The 13,819-nt window shown below is 35.6% G+C and overlaps 3 protein-coding genes across 3 annotated transcripts; 2 read left to right on the top strand and 1 right to left on the bottom strand.

The window, feature by feature from the left end:
* Positions 1 to 360: 360 nt before the first annotated feature.
* Positions 361 to 3,779, bottom strand: LOC113236726 (programmed cell death protein 10). The gene is made up of 5 exons (XM_026472890.1): positions 3,659 to 3,779; positions 3,020 to 3,197; positions 2,672 to 2,804; positions 2,085 to 2,246; positions 361 to 719 (listed from the first exon to the last, which is right to left on the bottom strand). Exons 1-5 carry the CDS (start codon positions 3,728 to 3,730, stop codon positions 635 to 637), a joined length of 630 nt encoding a protein of 209 aa, XP_026328675.1. The 5' UTR covers positions 3,731 to 3,779; the 3' UTR covers positions 361 to 634.
* Positions 3,780 to 9,665: 5,886 nt separating this feature from the next.
* On the top strand, positions 9,666 to 11,144 carry LOC113236734 (actin-related protein 2/3 complex subunit 5). Its single transcript, XM_026472900.1, has 3 exons — positions 9,666 to 9,866; positions 10,430 to 10,502; positions 10,850 to 11,144. The coding sequence occupies exons 1-3, from the start codon at positions 9,727 to 9,729 to the stop codon at positions 11,087 to 11,089; spliced, it is 453 nt and encodes a 150-aa protein (XP_026328685.1). The 5' UTR covers positions 9,666 to 9,726; the 3' UTR covers positions 11,090 to 11,144.
* A 1,035-nt stretch (positions 11,145 to 12,179) lies between these two features.
* LOC113235811 lies at positions 12,180 to 13,764 on the top strand. The gene is made up of 2 exons (XM_026471720.1): positions 12,180 to 12,373; positions 12,900 to 13,764. The coding sequence occupies exons 1-2, from the start codon at positions 12,362 to 12,364 to the stop codon at positions 13,545 to 13,547; spliced, it is 660 nt and encodes a 219-aa protein (XP_026327505.1). The 5' UTR covers positions 12,180 to 12,361; the 3' UTR covers positions 13,548 to 13,764.
* The last annotated feature ends 55 nt before the right edge of the window (positions 13,765 to 13,819 follow it).

The raw sequence follows: 13,819 nt of genomic DNA, 5'->3' as shown, positions 1-13,819 counted from the left end.
TTTTATTTTCTAACTAAGTATTATGTAATCTAGGGCGTGTTCTGTAATTGGATGCGCCATGTGCGGAACAAAATATACAATTGCAGACAAATGTAGACTCGTCGTACAAACTCTCCAAAGATAGGAAATCTCTCCACCCTATCCTGCAAATGGATTAATTGATACTGTACTTAGATTTCGATGGTTACAACATTGAACATAAAAATCAGAAACAAATGTATGGAGAAGCGGACAAAAACTATATTTTGTTTGAAAAATATCTAATCTTTTATTACATGCAATATCTACAAAACATCTAATTTAATGATAAGATACTTAATTTATACATGATTACAACAGAGAACTTTTGCTATTATTATGAATTAAGATAATAATTAGTTTTTTGCTATGTTTTACAATGAACAATACTTCTTTCTTAATTATGTACTCATATACCAAATTTTAATTATCTAAAAACTAGGTTAAAATTTTTATACATCTAGAGGTCCTAAGAAATTAAATTTTAGGTACTTTAGTAAATATGGTAAGGTACCAGATACAATGACATCAACAATTTAATGCTTTATTAATAAAAATATGGAAAGCAGTAACAATAAAATTTTCCTGTATGTTGCTTCTGGATGTGTAGTTTGGTTTATTCAGTCTTGTTTTTAACTGTATATAAAATCTGATTTGTCTGATGGATCAAATATAAAGCACTCACAAACACTGCATTCGCCCTGAAAAAATAAATAAAATTAGTATTTCTGATATTGAAAAAGCATAATTTGGAAACTTGCTGTAAACAGGTAACAAATAGAATATAATAGTCTTCACTTTGATTAGCACATGACCTTAAATAGTAATTCTTTAAATAAATCTCCGATGCCCAATGGTTTGCATTGTGGGCGCTGTGGAGGTCCCAGGTTCGATTTTCGTTACATTTGGAAAACAGACTTCCAAATTGGTTCTGGTGTGGGTGTTCTGTGTAGTGCCCCAAAGTAAATTCAGTAGTTCTGGTGCTCATATTCAGGGCTTGGAAAAATATGTAGTTTCATTTAAAATATAAATTACTTAATATTTTCTTATATATATTAAAAATATGAAATAGAAAAAACGGAATTTTGACTCCATTTATTTAAAGTATAAATTTAAAAATGCAATCATTACCGCTAACCAGACCACAAAAATATTCAAAATATTAATTACTTTACTGTCAGATATTTGAAATTTCAATTACAAAACACATTTTTAGTTAATTATTACGTAATCCAAAATGTTAAATGTAATGTGTACTAGTACAAGATGACGAGTGAAGGTGTAAGGTAAAACCAAAATTAGTTTTTGGGACACTGGACAATTATAATATACTTGTAAATTCTGTTATGTTTATAATAAATAAACAAAACAAATACTGCCAAGCATGAATGAGCAGGCTCACAGAATAGTGAATTTCCTAGTTAGGTACCTAATTAGTGTAGCTGTCTAGTGCTTTAGCTTTATAGAAATTAAAATTTCTAAACAGGCCATCAAAATGCTGTGTCAATGAAATTTAGGCAGTGAAACTTAATTGGCACTAGGGCTTAATATGAAAGCACTTGCTAATATGTTTTTTTATGACACTAAGTGACGGGACAAACAAGTTGTGCCCCTGATGGCAAGCGACACACAAAACAGTTGCAGTGCCGCTCAGAGCTCTAAATCGCAAAGATCTTAGGGGCACTGCCACTGCGGCCGTCACCGTGAGACATAAGTTGACAAATCCCAAGTGCCTGCAATTTCACCAACACCCCTATCCTCCCAAACTGGAACACAGTAATATTCATATTACTGCTTGATGACAAAAATAGGTAAGGTGGCAGTACTTCCCAGGATGAACTCTTTCACAAGGAGCTCTACTGCCACTACATATAGTATGTTTTGAACTAGTTGTTTATGTTACATGACTAATGTTAAAAAGTTATTGCGCAATCATCTGTCATGCTAGACTGTAGTATGACATAATAAAATTATTCTTTCTTTCAATTGGAAGCACTATTGTATTTTTTTATGATTAAAAGACTTAAAACTGACACAAGTATTAAATTACCAACTTGGATACTTACTGTCCCTCCTTGAAGTACTCCTTTAAAGTATTTGAAAATCTCTTGGAATATTTTACAAACTCCCTTTTCCTCTGCTCCAATACCTGTTTTCCAGGACCTGGAGTGTACTGCGACACTTCATTTACTGCATCCAACAGCTTTTTAATAGCTGAAGCTATTTCCCTGTAAAAATAAATATTAATTTAACAAAGAATCTGGTGAACAAAATGTTCTGTCAATAACTTTATTTGTATAGATTATTATTCTTGTTCTAGCAGATATAATAAGGCAACAAGATATTATTGTAATAATAACTTAATTATTTTTTACTAAATACCTTGACTGCAACCACTTGTCATTATAAATTATAAATTAATTACTTGCAAACTTGTACTAACATTAAGGATATGTCAATACTTGTCATTATAAATAACAAATTGATATTATTATAATTTCTTCTTCTATTAAATGTTATGGCTCCATCGAAATAACAATGACTTAATTCATATTTAAAATATAGTCAATCTTATCAGCTAAGCATGGCATGAAAATAAATTAGGATTATTATACTGATACTCTACAATATATAATATAAAAATCATAATTACTTAATTGTTTCAAGAAAAGTCTTCCTGTCAGTAATTTCATCTGGAATGCGGCTCAATATCTTCTTCAAAGCTGCCGATTTCTTGTTAAGCTCTTGGAATGCTTCTTCTGATCTATTTAACTTTAGGTCAGCACCTGTCAATATTTTATCAATTAAAAGAGCAATGCTATATATAGAATAATCCAAAATTAAAAATTATATTAGAATACAAAACGTAAATACATATTTCAATTGATGTAGACCATAAATTACATAAACATAGTAAGAATATGAGACTACGTAATACATTTCAAAATAATGAACAACCAACTTGTCTAAATGATATTAATAAAGTAGTTTAAATAGTTACATTCAGACTCCGTAAGAGTCCCTTGCAATCGCAGTAGGCTCTCATTCATGTTGACAGGAATATCTGCTCTTCGCATAATGCCAGCCACCAGATCAAAGTTTAACCCTGGTACAGTCGCCTCAGCCTTTGTGAGCGCCGCACGAAGTGTTTGTGACGCACCCAGATCATATTTTTCTAGCTAGAACACAAAATTTCCGCAATAACACACAATTTTCCAAAACAACTTTCAGAAAATAAAACACGTATGTTATGGTATAATATACTTACACTCTACTTGAAGATACAATTCTGTGGGTCTAGTGAAAATGGATACAAGTAAAAAAAAGCAAACTTTACGAGGAAACGCGAAAAACACTTGACGCTTAATATCTAAGCTTTAACTGTTTGTCGCGTCTCCTTGTATAAGTTAGTTGGTATTTTGACTTGTACCCCTTTATACTAGAGCTACAGAATTAATTTACAACCCAAGTACTTTACAAGTCATAGTCTATGCATTATCTCAAGAAACGTAACACATACCAAGTTTAACTAACTGTAATGGCGTAAGTGATTATTTACAGATTGTTGGGTTAGGTGAAAAGGATTTTAGTGTGAAATGCGTAAAATCAACGTCTTATAAATTCGTGTAACAATACAAACCTGAGTTAAAACTGGACGTATGAGAACAGGCAAAACCAATGAGGTGACAGGCAGTTCATCGCCCATTGTCATTGTGGCAATTTAATTAGGGAAACGTACACTCCAAAACAATGCTCTGTACACTTGATTTTCGTAGTTTCCCCTTTGTTCCTCTTGAATATTATCATAAGCAATATACTGAACTGAAAATTACAATTTTCTGCAGTGTAGATCTTATCTTTCTAATTTGTAGATCTACTTTCTGACTTTGCTGTCCTGTGAAACTGTCATAGACAATGCCAATCAATTTTTTTACAGCAATATAATGTTGGATAATTTTCCAAAATTTTTCAAATAGGAAATTTTTCCGGAATCTGAAAAATTGGGAAAATTTAAAAATATGAAGTTAGCAATTAAGAAAAAAAGAGATTTGAAATGATTACAGCGAAAAAACCTTTTTGTTAGTAGCTCCATCGTTTTCGATCAGTAACTCAACTTTTTCGACAGGACGTCAAATGTGGAAAAATATTGGAAAAATATCTGGAAAAATGTTTATATTTCTGAAAAATAAAATTTTTTCAAAATATAATTTTTTCCATGAACCAACGCTAGATATAAGTTTACATACTTAGGTGAGTGATTATTACTCAGGGTTGTATTCTAGAACTCTACTCAATGCTCAAGTCAGGACTTGAGTATGATTTCAAGCGGAGTTTTTATTCCAGAACATAGCGTAGAATCTGTAAGCGGTATTCACCTGAGTAATGTCAGAGGAAGTGACAGATTGCGTCTTGTTAGAAAAGAGATTGCGTGGTGTGTGCAAGCTGCCTTTTACAAATTTTTTGAAATCTGAAAAATGTCAACTGTCTCCAAATTCTCTCGTGCGAACCAGCTAGTTTAATATCATAACTCACAGGACATTGGCGAAATCGCCATTTTTTTGTATAATTTTTATAATAATATTAAACTACCGTACATAGTTATTTTTACTTGACATTGGCAAAATCATTGATTATTTCGATGGAGCCATAACATTTAAAAGAAGAAGAAGAAACTTAAATTACCAATTTGCTGCCTTATTGTGGTTTACATTCATCGTCGACTGTTGTATCAACAGGGCGGAAGACGTGTATGTATATAAATAAACCTACACATTAAGTTGCAGTAGTATGTCCAGTGACAATCAGAGGATAGTCGCTGACAGAAGTGATTCGAGTTGTACTTGTGATTCATATGCTGGAACCATGAGCAGTACGCCTGTTATAGAAAAACTTGATGGTAATTCGAACTACTCAACATGGAAGTTCAGATGGAGATGTACCTTATAGATGCGGACCTATGGGAGTACGCGAGTGTCACACCCGATGCTACGGATATTCAAGGTACTAAAAGAGACCAACGAGCAAGAGTAAAATATTTGTTTAATGATAAAACTTCATTGTCTGATTCATGCCAAGAAGGCAACCAACGCCAAACGTGAGACGCCTTAAGGAATGCATTTGAAGACAGGCTTAAACAATCGTTGTAGATTACTATCGAGGCTAGTTAGCTACAAGCATGAAAATTTTTCAATTGTAACAGATTACGTCAATGCGGTAATGACAACATCTCAAGAGCTGTCAGATCTTGGAAAAGAGGTAGATTGAGAGATGATGAGCTTTTGGCTGCATTATTATTCCAAGGCCTAACACAGGATTTTCAACCTATGAGACTAGCGATAGGAAATAGTAACATTGAGCTTACTACTGACTATGTCAAAACCAAACTTTTCCAAATGGAAGAAACGTTCTCTGCTTCTACGTCTGGTACTCTGACATCCTCTGCTTTGTTATCCAAACAGAAAAACAAAAAAGCCTCAAACACATGCTAAGAAAATTAAATGTTTCATCTGTAACGGACCACACAAAGCGTCTGTTTGTCCAGATAATCCAACAAAACGAAAAGAAGCGCTGAATACGTTTGCTTTGGCAACTGAAGTTTCTCAAGACGAATGGATCCACGATTCTGGTGCTTCATCATACATGACTCATAAAAAGGAATGGTTTAAGGACTATAAGAGTATTAATTCTCTCACATTGTCATGTGCAAATGGTGCTAAAGTATATGGAGAAGGAAAAGGTACAGTAGTATGTGAGTCATTAGGGATGACTGTAAGTAATGTTATGTATATACCTAAATTATCAACTAATTTACTGAGTGTAAGTACCATTGCCGACAAAGGGTATGTAATAGTATTTGGCCACAAGAGGTGTGAACTGTTTAAAAGTGATGAATGCAAGATTACTGGTACAGCATTTATCAAAGGTGTAGAAGAGAAAGGCGTATAAAAGTTGAAACGGTGCTGTTTACAAGGCTCTGCTCTCGCGTCCACAACTGAGCGTAATGAGATGTTGGGCCTGTGGCACCAAAGGATGGGACATATTGGTATGCGCAATCTCTTATTATTAAAAAACAAAATGGCGACAGGGGTAAGTTTTCCTGGAAACTATTTGAAACTGCAGTGTGTATCTTGTTTAATGGGAAAACAAACGAAACAACCTAGGAAAAAGAACACAAGTGCTGTTCGAGCCACAGACGTGCTAGGTCTGATCCACTCAGATGTCTGTGGGCCGATGAATGAAATGTCTTTCGGCAAATGTCGTTACTTTCTTACCTGTATCAACGATTTCACGCGTAAAGCGTTTGTGTATTTCTTAAAGAACACAAAACAGTCTAAAAAACGAACCCTGCATATATACAAGATCCAGAGGTAGTACAGTTATCATCCTAGCAGTGTATCTTGACGATATGTTAATATTCTGGAACAACAGAGAAGAACTTCAGAAGGTCAAAGAAGACCTGATGTCCAAATTTGAAATGAAGGATCTTGGACAAGCAGATCTTATTTTGGGTATCAGAATTACCCAAAATAAAAATAGAGCAAGAGAAATACGTCGAAAAACTTCTCAAAACGTATGGCATGGAAGATTGCAAGACAAGAAAACCCAGGTATGCGCGTTCAGCTCCAAAAAATCCCCATTCCTTCCACTTCCCTATTTTCAGGGTACAACGCTGACGCTGCAGGACAAGCTCAGCCTACTGGGGATGAGCATCCGGAAGGACATGAACAACAAAGAGTATATCGAGAGCGTCATCTGTACCGCGTCGCGCAGGCTTGGCATCCTGAACAAGGTGCACCGATTTTTTTACTCCAGAGCTGCGATACCTGTTGTATAAAGCTCAGGTCCGAAGCAGCATGGAGTACTGTTCGCACCTTTGGGACGGCTCTGCCAAGTATTGGCTCGATGCCCTAGATGGACTGCAGCGCTACGCCTTCCGTGTTGCCAACGATCCTCATGTAACTGAGCATGCGGAGTCGTTACAGCTTCGCAGAGATATAGCGTCTCTTAGCGTATTCTATCGCCTGTACCACGGTGAAAGCTCTGAAGAGTTATTCAACCTTATCCCTTCCTCTCCTTTCCATCAGCGGACCACCCGTGCCGGACTGCGTTGCCACAGTTGGACGGTCAGTTCAATACCGTCCCGCACTAAAAAGTTTGGCAATTCGTTTTTATGCCGAACCATCAAATTGTGGAACCAACTCCCGGCGCATGTATTCCCTCCCCTCTATAACATCGGGTCCTTCAAACGTAGTGAGAAGAAGCATTTGGCCAGACTGGCAAAATGATAGTGACGGAGTGAAGATATTTGTGTTTTCCATCCGTTACTCTCATCTCTGGACTGTATTCGCACTTTCCATTAGGCGCAGTGCAGTCATTTTGCCGAGTTACAATAAAAAAAAAACAAGTGCTACTCCGGCAACACCCGGGTCTCATTTGTCAAAAGAAGGAAATTCTGAGAAAAAAACTAATGAAAGCACTCCCTTAATGTACCTGTCTGTGTGCACTACACCGGATATAACTCATACGGTTGGCACCTTAAGCCAGTTCAATACTTGTTTCACACAAGAACATGGGATAGCGGCAAAAAGAGTTCTAAGGTATCTTAAGAGGACAAAATCCTATGGAATAAAGTATTCTAAAAACTGCAGAGACTTTGTCAGAGAAGCTGTAGAAAACGAGCAGGTTGTAATAAACTACATTGAAACAAAACGTACGGTTGCAGATGTTTTAACTAAAAAGACTTAGTGAAAGGGAAATTTGAATGGTGTGTGTATATGATGAGTTTGAGAGAGTGTTTGATTGAATGATTTCTTAAAATTTAAGGAGGAGTGTTAGAAAAGATCAAAATTCTCAAATGGTTTCATCGTAATCTTGTAATTTTCTCGCCGATTATTATGTACTCAAGCGCAACCAAGACCTCACTCAAGTAAATACAGATTTTGACAACACTCAAGACAAGATTTTACAGTTGAGTACCGTTTAGGAAACAGTAAAACTGAAACGTATCTCAAACATTGTTCTAAAATTAAGACGCAAGCTGTCACTTCCTCTGACATTACTCAGGTGAACTACCATTACAGATTCTACGCTTGAGTAATGGAATAAAAACTCCTTCCGACCATTAGGGTCGTATTCCAGAACTCTACTTAATGCTCAAGTCTGCTCAAATCCTGACTTGAGCATTGAGTACAGTTCTGGAATACGACCCTTAGTATCTCACTAATGTTCTAACTAGAGTAGAGTAAACAATAGTAAAATGGTTTTAAATAAATAAAATATCCTTACAGTTTTATTGTGACATCGTCATTACTGAATTTTATGACATTGCACCTTTTCAGTTCCATTTTTTAAATACTCAAATTATTAGTGACTCTTCATTTTATTCAGTAGGGATAGCACGATGAAGCGCGACTTGCGCGAGGTCTCTATGGGAGAATAGCAGTCTCACACTTCATGTCGCTATCGTACTAGTAACGCACTTCAGCTAGCCCTACAGATGGAAAGTGCTCTTGCTTGCGACGTATTGTTTGCTTAAAACTCAAATCTCATGGAAATATCGTTTCGGAATTTCGAAGGCAGCAAAACCATAATCTTATCACAGTACTTTTCCGTTCGATTTTTTTTCCGATTTCAAATTCTGTGTGATGGGTTGTGCATTTGGAAATCCGCACGGAAAAAGCCGTTACATAGATTCTTCATAGAGTCCATAGAGATAGTTGTAAGTAGAGATCCATAGATTTTGTAGGGCGCAACACGCAGTCTGCGAGAACATAGGACCGAAGTAGTCTGTGATCGGACTCGTCCCGCGTTTCTCAGCTGACTCTTGCTATTCAGAACGGAAATAACATATGTGGGTATGTGTATTTACGGAGTCTCGAATCGATACTCCGAAACGGAATTCCGACTGTATGTGGCTGGCCTAACAGTTAAGTAGGCGGGCTAATTAAATTGCAGCCGCTGCAGCGGCTTGAATGAGAACTTCGCAAAAGTCATTTTTTGGCAAATGCCTGCTTCCAACAAATCAATATATTTTTTTTTAGACGATTTTGTTACAAATTAATGATGATAGTACTGAAAGAAAATGCATTTAAATGTAATTAAAAGAAGTTATTATGGCTACGGTTAACTTAAAGAAACTTGGGCTAGTGGCTGTGCTTATCCTTTTTACAGTCAAATAATCGATCGATTTCGTATTCTACCAATTCTTCCAAATGTCTCTAGAAGCCACTTATGTCAATGTCAACCTTTCCATTCGCTCTGGGCCTTTTGGAGGGAAAAGTGTCGTTTTTATTTTGACTTCATTGACTTATGTTTGACTTTCAATTATTTTGTGAAATTTAGTTTAAAGTGGAATAGGATAGTGCTATCATGCCTTAATCGAATATTAAAACGCGAAATTATACGAATCTCGAACTAAAATACCCGTATCGGCCCGTTCTAAGGAATCCGGAGTCAATCCAAGTACGCCGCCTCAAATTGCTTATCCTCTTTGTGGCGGCCATGTTTACAGAAATATAATTAAAAGAAGACATGGCTCAAAGGACTTATATCCATGCCAAAATTATTAATAATAAAAAAAAATCAATCTTTCAAAAAAAAAAAAAGTCAATTGTATGTCATTTTCTTGTTTTCTTTTTTTGTGAAAGCGAAAGAGAAGCAAACTAAATTATTTTTGAAAAAGTTTTTGTACAAAATTGCGTTATAGAAATGGCTAAGAATACCTCTAATTCAGCATTCCGCAAAATAGATATAGATCAGTACAACGAAGACAACTTCAGGGATGATGAGGCTGAGCAAGCCGTGCGCACCGGACCAGACGAGGGCGAAGTCTCCAATTTACTCAATCAATATCCTTTACTAATAGTAATGTCGCATTTCAAGATTTTACGTACAGTTAATATCCCGTGCCACTGAAAATAGCTACTATTTTCTTTAAGTACTTGCCATCACTGAATACTCCACTTATGACTCATGATATTGATAACACGTACTCGCAGTAACATTAACCATACTTCACATATTTTTATTTTTTGTCTTATGACTTACTAAAACAATATTTTATTTCGTATGGTTGTATTAACTAGTAACAAAGTAACATTGCATTATATATATATAAATTCTATAAATGGATAATTTTAATGTTTTCGTATAAAGCAATTTATTGATTGAAAATGAATTACATGAGTATTATACTGTAGTAACATAATGGTCACGGTAACAGGATGGTACAGTCCCACTGAAATTCAGTAGAGCCAGTTCAGACCTACGTTTATCTTAGTCCAGGATGCTGGCCCAGTGCTGGATAAAAATTTGACATATTTTTAACTATTTTTTATTATTATTTATTACAATTTGTAGGGATACTCTATAGGTATGTCACCTGGAATTGTTTTTTTAACTCATAATATACAGGACGTTTGGTTGATGCCCTAAGGCATGTATTAAGCAATGCTCCAATGGGGTCTTCTAACCAGGAAGTGAAGGTAAGTGTTTATAATGAAACTGATATACATTTTTTTAGTAATGTACTATCCAAAAATTACTTCAGTTTGCTATCACTTTTGTTATCTTCATTACAAATCAATTTATTTATACACCCTGACCCTTTTGAATAGAAGCATTATCCATTAAGACCATTATGAAATTTTATTTTATTTGATGTCTACAAAATAAATAACAAATATGACTTGCTAATCCAAAGGTTGTAAAATAATATTAGCAAATTAACATCTACTCATATTACAAACCAAAACTAATTTTAAACCTCAGTATTTTACAATATAATGTACACAATTAAGTTATAAAAAAATTATGTTTTATTTTTTAACAGGATAATGCTTTGGCCCTGACTTTAAGAGTTCTTTTGGCGATTAAGTCTGCACAAATAGAAGATGTTATAGGCAATCTTTCAAGAGATGACATCGATGTTCTGATGAAATACATTTACCGAGGGTTTGAGAACCCTTCAGAAGGCTCCAGTGGCCACCTCCTGCTGTGGCATGAAAAGGCTTACAACATCGGTGGATCTGGATCTATAGTCAGAGTTCTTTCAGATAGAATGAAAGTGTAAGACTTAACTTAATGTAATTCCATTTAGTATTGTTTTTTTTTAATTTTTGAAGCTAAATAAAATGTAATAAACATTTAATGTTGTTTAATGTTTTAACAATAATAATTGCATACCCCTAAGTTAGTAAAATAAATAACTAGCTGACTTACCAGGCCAGACTATACTTTCACTGCATTACAAAAACTTACTATAACTTACCCTTGGAAAAAAATATGCTTGCATTAATCCATAATCCTATATTAGAAAATTAAGTCTTGAAAGTCACATGAGCGTCAAAATATTTACAATCTCAATTTTGTTACATTGGTTGCAACCATAGGTGATTAAGGTAATATTGGACAATAACTCTACCTGTCCAAAAATCTAGGTCTTTTCACGCCGTCAACCTACTTGTGATTTTTGAGTGCATTAAATACAACTTTTCCTAATCGGAACTAGTTTATGTCTTACCAAACTAAATGGACGTATATTCCACACGCAATTAGATAACATGATACTTATGAAGAACGTAAACCCAAATCTGAATTACCTAAAAGCAGCTTTCGCAAGAATTTCCTAAGGTTCCAACAAGTGAGATAAAATCAATTTTGTGTTTAATGTTTTGGGTTTAATGAGACACCAAAAAGTCACGTTTAACCTAAGTAGATAACTATTCGCCCGCCAGCCAAATACCGCCACTATGACGTAGGGACAATCAACAGCACGCTGTAGTTAGGTACTATAAACTTTCAGACGTCGTTAATGGCTTAGAGTTCATTTAAATCTTTATTTTGGCGCGCTCTGCTGATTGTAGATATTAAAAATAACTAAACCATGTACTAGATTGATTCCAATTGTTCGTAACAGCGTAATTTAAAAAAACTTTTATTTTGTATTCCTACAAACGTAATAGTGTACCTACAATGCAATGGAAGTACCTAGGTAGATTGGAAGAAACACATTGCCATAAAAAAGGGTACTTAATCCAAGAGAAGTTCGTTCCATGAACGTATATACAGTGGGTCTTCAGTGAAACGCATCATTTTCGTTTAAACCAAACTTTAATACAAAGCATTAACGCAACCGCATCCCGTCACGATGTAATTTTTAGTATGTATATCTCCCTCGACGCCACCTCCTCTTGCTCGAGTTCGGAGTGATTGTCGAAGAAAGTAATTGGTCGGTTCGACCGCCTGTCTCTCTAACGGAGCAGAGGGACTGAGCCTTATAAAAGCCACTGAAAATACATGTCACTCGATAGTTTTATAACTGCACCGTGGAAGTACACTCACAATGGAGTTACCGGTTAGTAAACCCACTCAATTGCAACTAACTCTTTTTTGCTCATTTTTGGCACAACCGATAACCACGTAATGTATTACTTAACTTCCTACTTTTATAATATGGCTTTGTATGGTATTGTGTAACGGGCTGGTTTCCGTGACTCGACGTAGCGTCTATTGTGCCAGAGGAAATTAGTAAGTTTTATAATTTTACTTAGAATCAAATCTGCAATCTCAATCTAACAATGGGATAAAATCACGTAACAAAATAAACTAGGAATAATGTTACAAACAAGTTCATTAAATTAAGAATTCTGAAATTCAACATACATATATACTAAATATAATCTATTAACTGCCTCCGTGGCCAAACGGTTTCCATGCCAGACTGCCACGCAGAGGTCCCAGGTTCGATTCCCGGGCCGGGAGAAATATTTGTATGGCCTACGTTTATTTCTCTCGTGAGAGGCTATTTTGAGTGTGTGCGTTATTATTATTACCTATGTATTAGATATAGTATTTGAAATATGTTTTTGATTATGTTACAGAAATTAATAATATTACTATGCTGCACGTACTACAGTTTTGCATCGGATCATTCCCACATAATTCCTGTGGAAAAATATGAAACAGAACTTCAGGACCTCGGACAACACGTGGATATACCAGAAACTCCTGTCAAAGTTGTAAAGATAACGAAGACAATTGCGGTTAAAATCCCAGTACCATATCCAGTAAAAGTGGTAGAAAAAGTTCCGTATCCAGTTCACGTGTCTAAGCCCTATCCCGTGCCTGTGCCACATATTGTGCATGTTCCTCATCCCGGTAAATCTAAATCTTTCGGAGGACACGAGGCTATCGACGTCAGTCATGCAAGTCTGCAACACGGTGGTCAGGACGATTCCCAATACAAAGTGCAAGATTCACCATCCTATGACACATCAAGCGGCGGACATTCATTCGGACCAGCAGCCGGAGGACAATATTTCCAGGGAAACTCTAATCACGGACAATCGTTCGGTGCGCATGACGACGACCATTCTTTCGAAGGCGGCTCGTATGATGCCCCCAATAGCTATTACGGTTATTCCGGCGACAATGACGGACACGGTTCTTTCGAATCGAAAAGTTACGACCTAGCTTTAAAGGAGTACCTTCAAAAACAGAAGAGCGGAGGAAACTTCCATAACCACTAACTTTCTAAATGAGTTTTCCGACGTGGTTAACCTAATATATATAACTTGTACAGGTACCTGACTGAATATTATGCAATAAGCATGTTGTAATTGCAATACCTAAGTACATTGTGTGATGAAATTAATGGACTCGGAACGAATAACACGTGCTTTTTGTTGTCACCTTTTGTTACTAGATGTGTAATATTGTTAATTTCGAAATAAATTATTAATACACAGTAAATACAAAATCTATATTTATTTAAATCTACCACATAATTATTCTATTACTA

This window comes from Hyposmocoma kahamanoa, unplaced genomic scaffold, assembly GCF_003589595.1.
Source record: "Hyposmocoma kahamanoa isolate Upper Pololo Valley unplaced genomic scaffold, ASM358959v1 102, whole genome shotgun sequence".
In the NCBI taxonomy this organism is placed as follows: domain Eukaryota; kingdom Metazoa; phylum Arthropoda; class Insecta; order Lepidoptera; family Cosmopterigidae; genus Hyposmocoma; species Hyposmocoma kahamanoa.
Note: the sequence above shows the minus strand (reverse complement) of the source record. Positions and strands in the feature narration are given on the sequence as shown.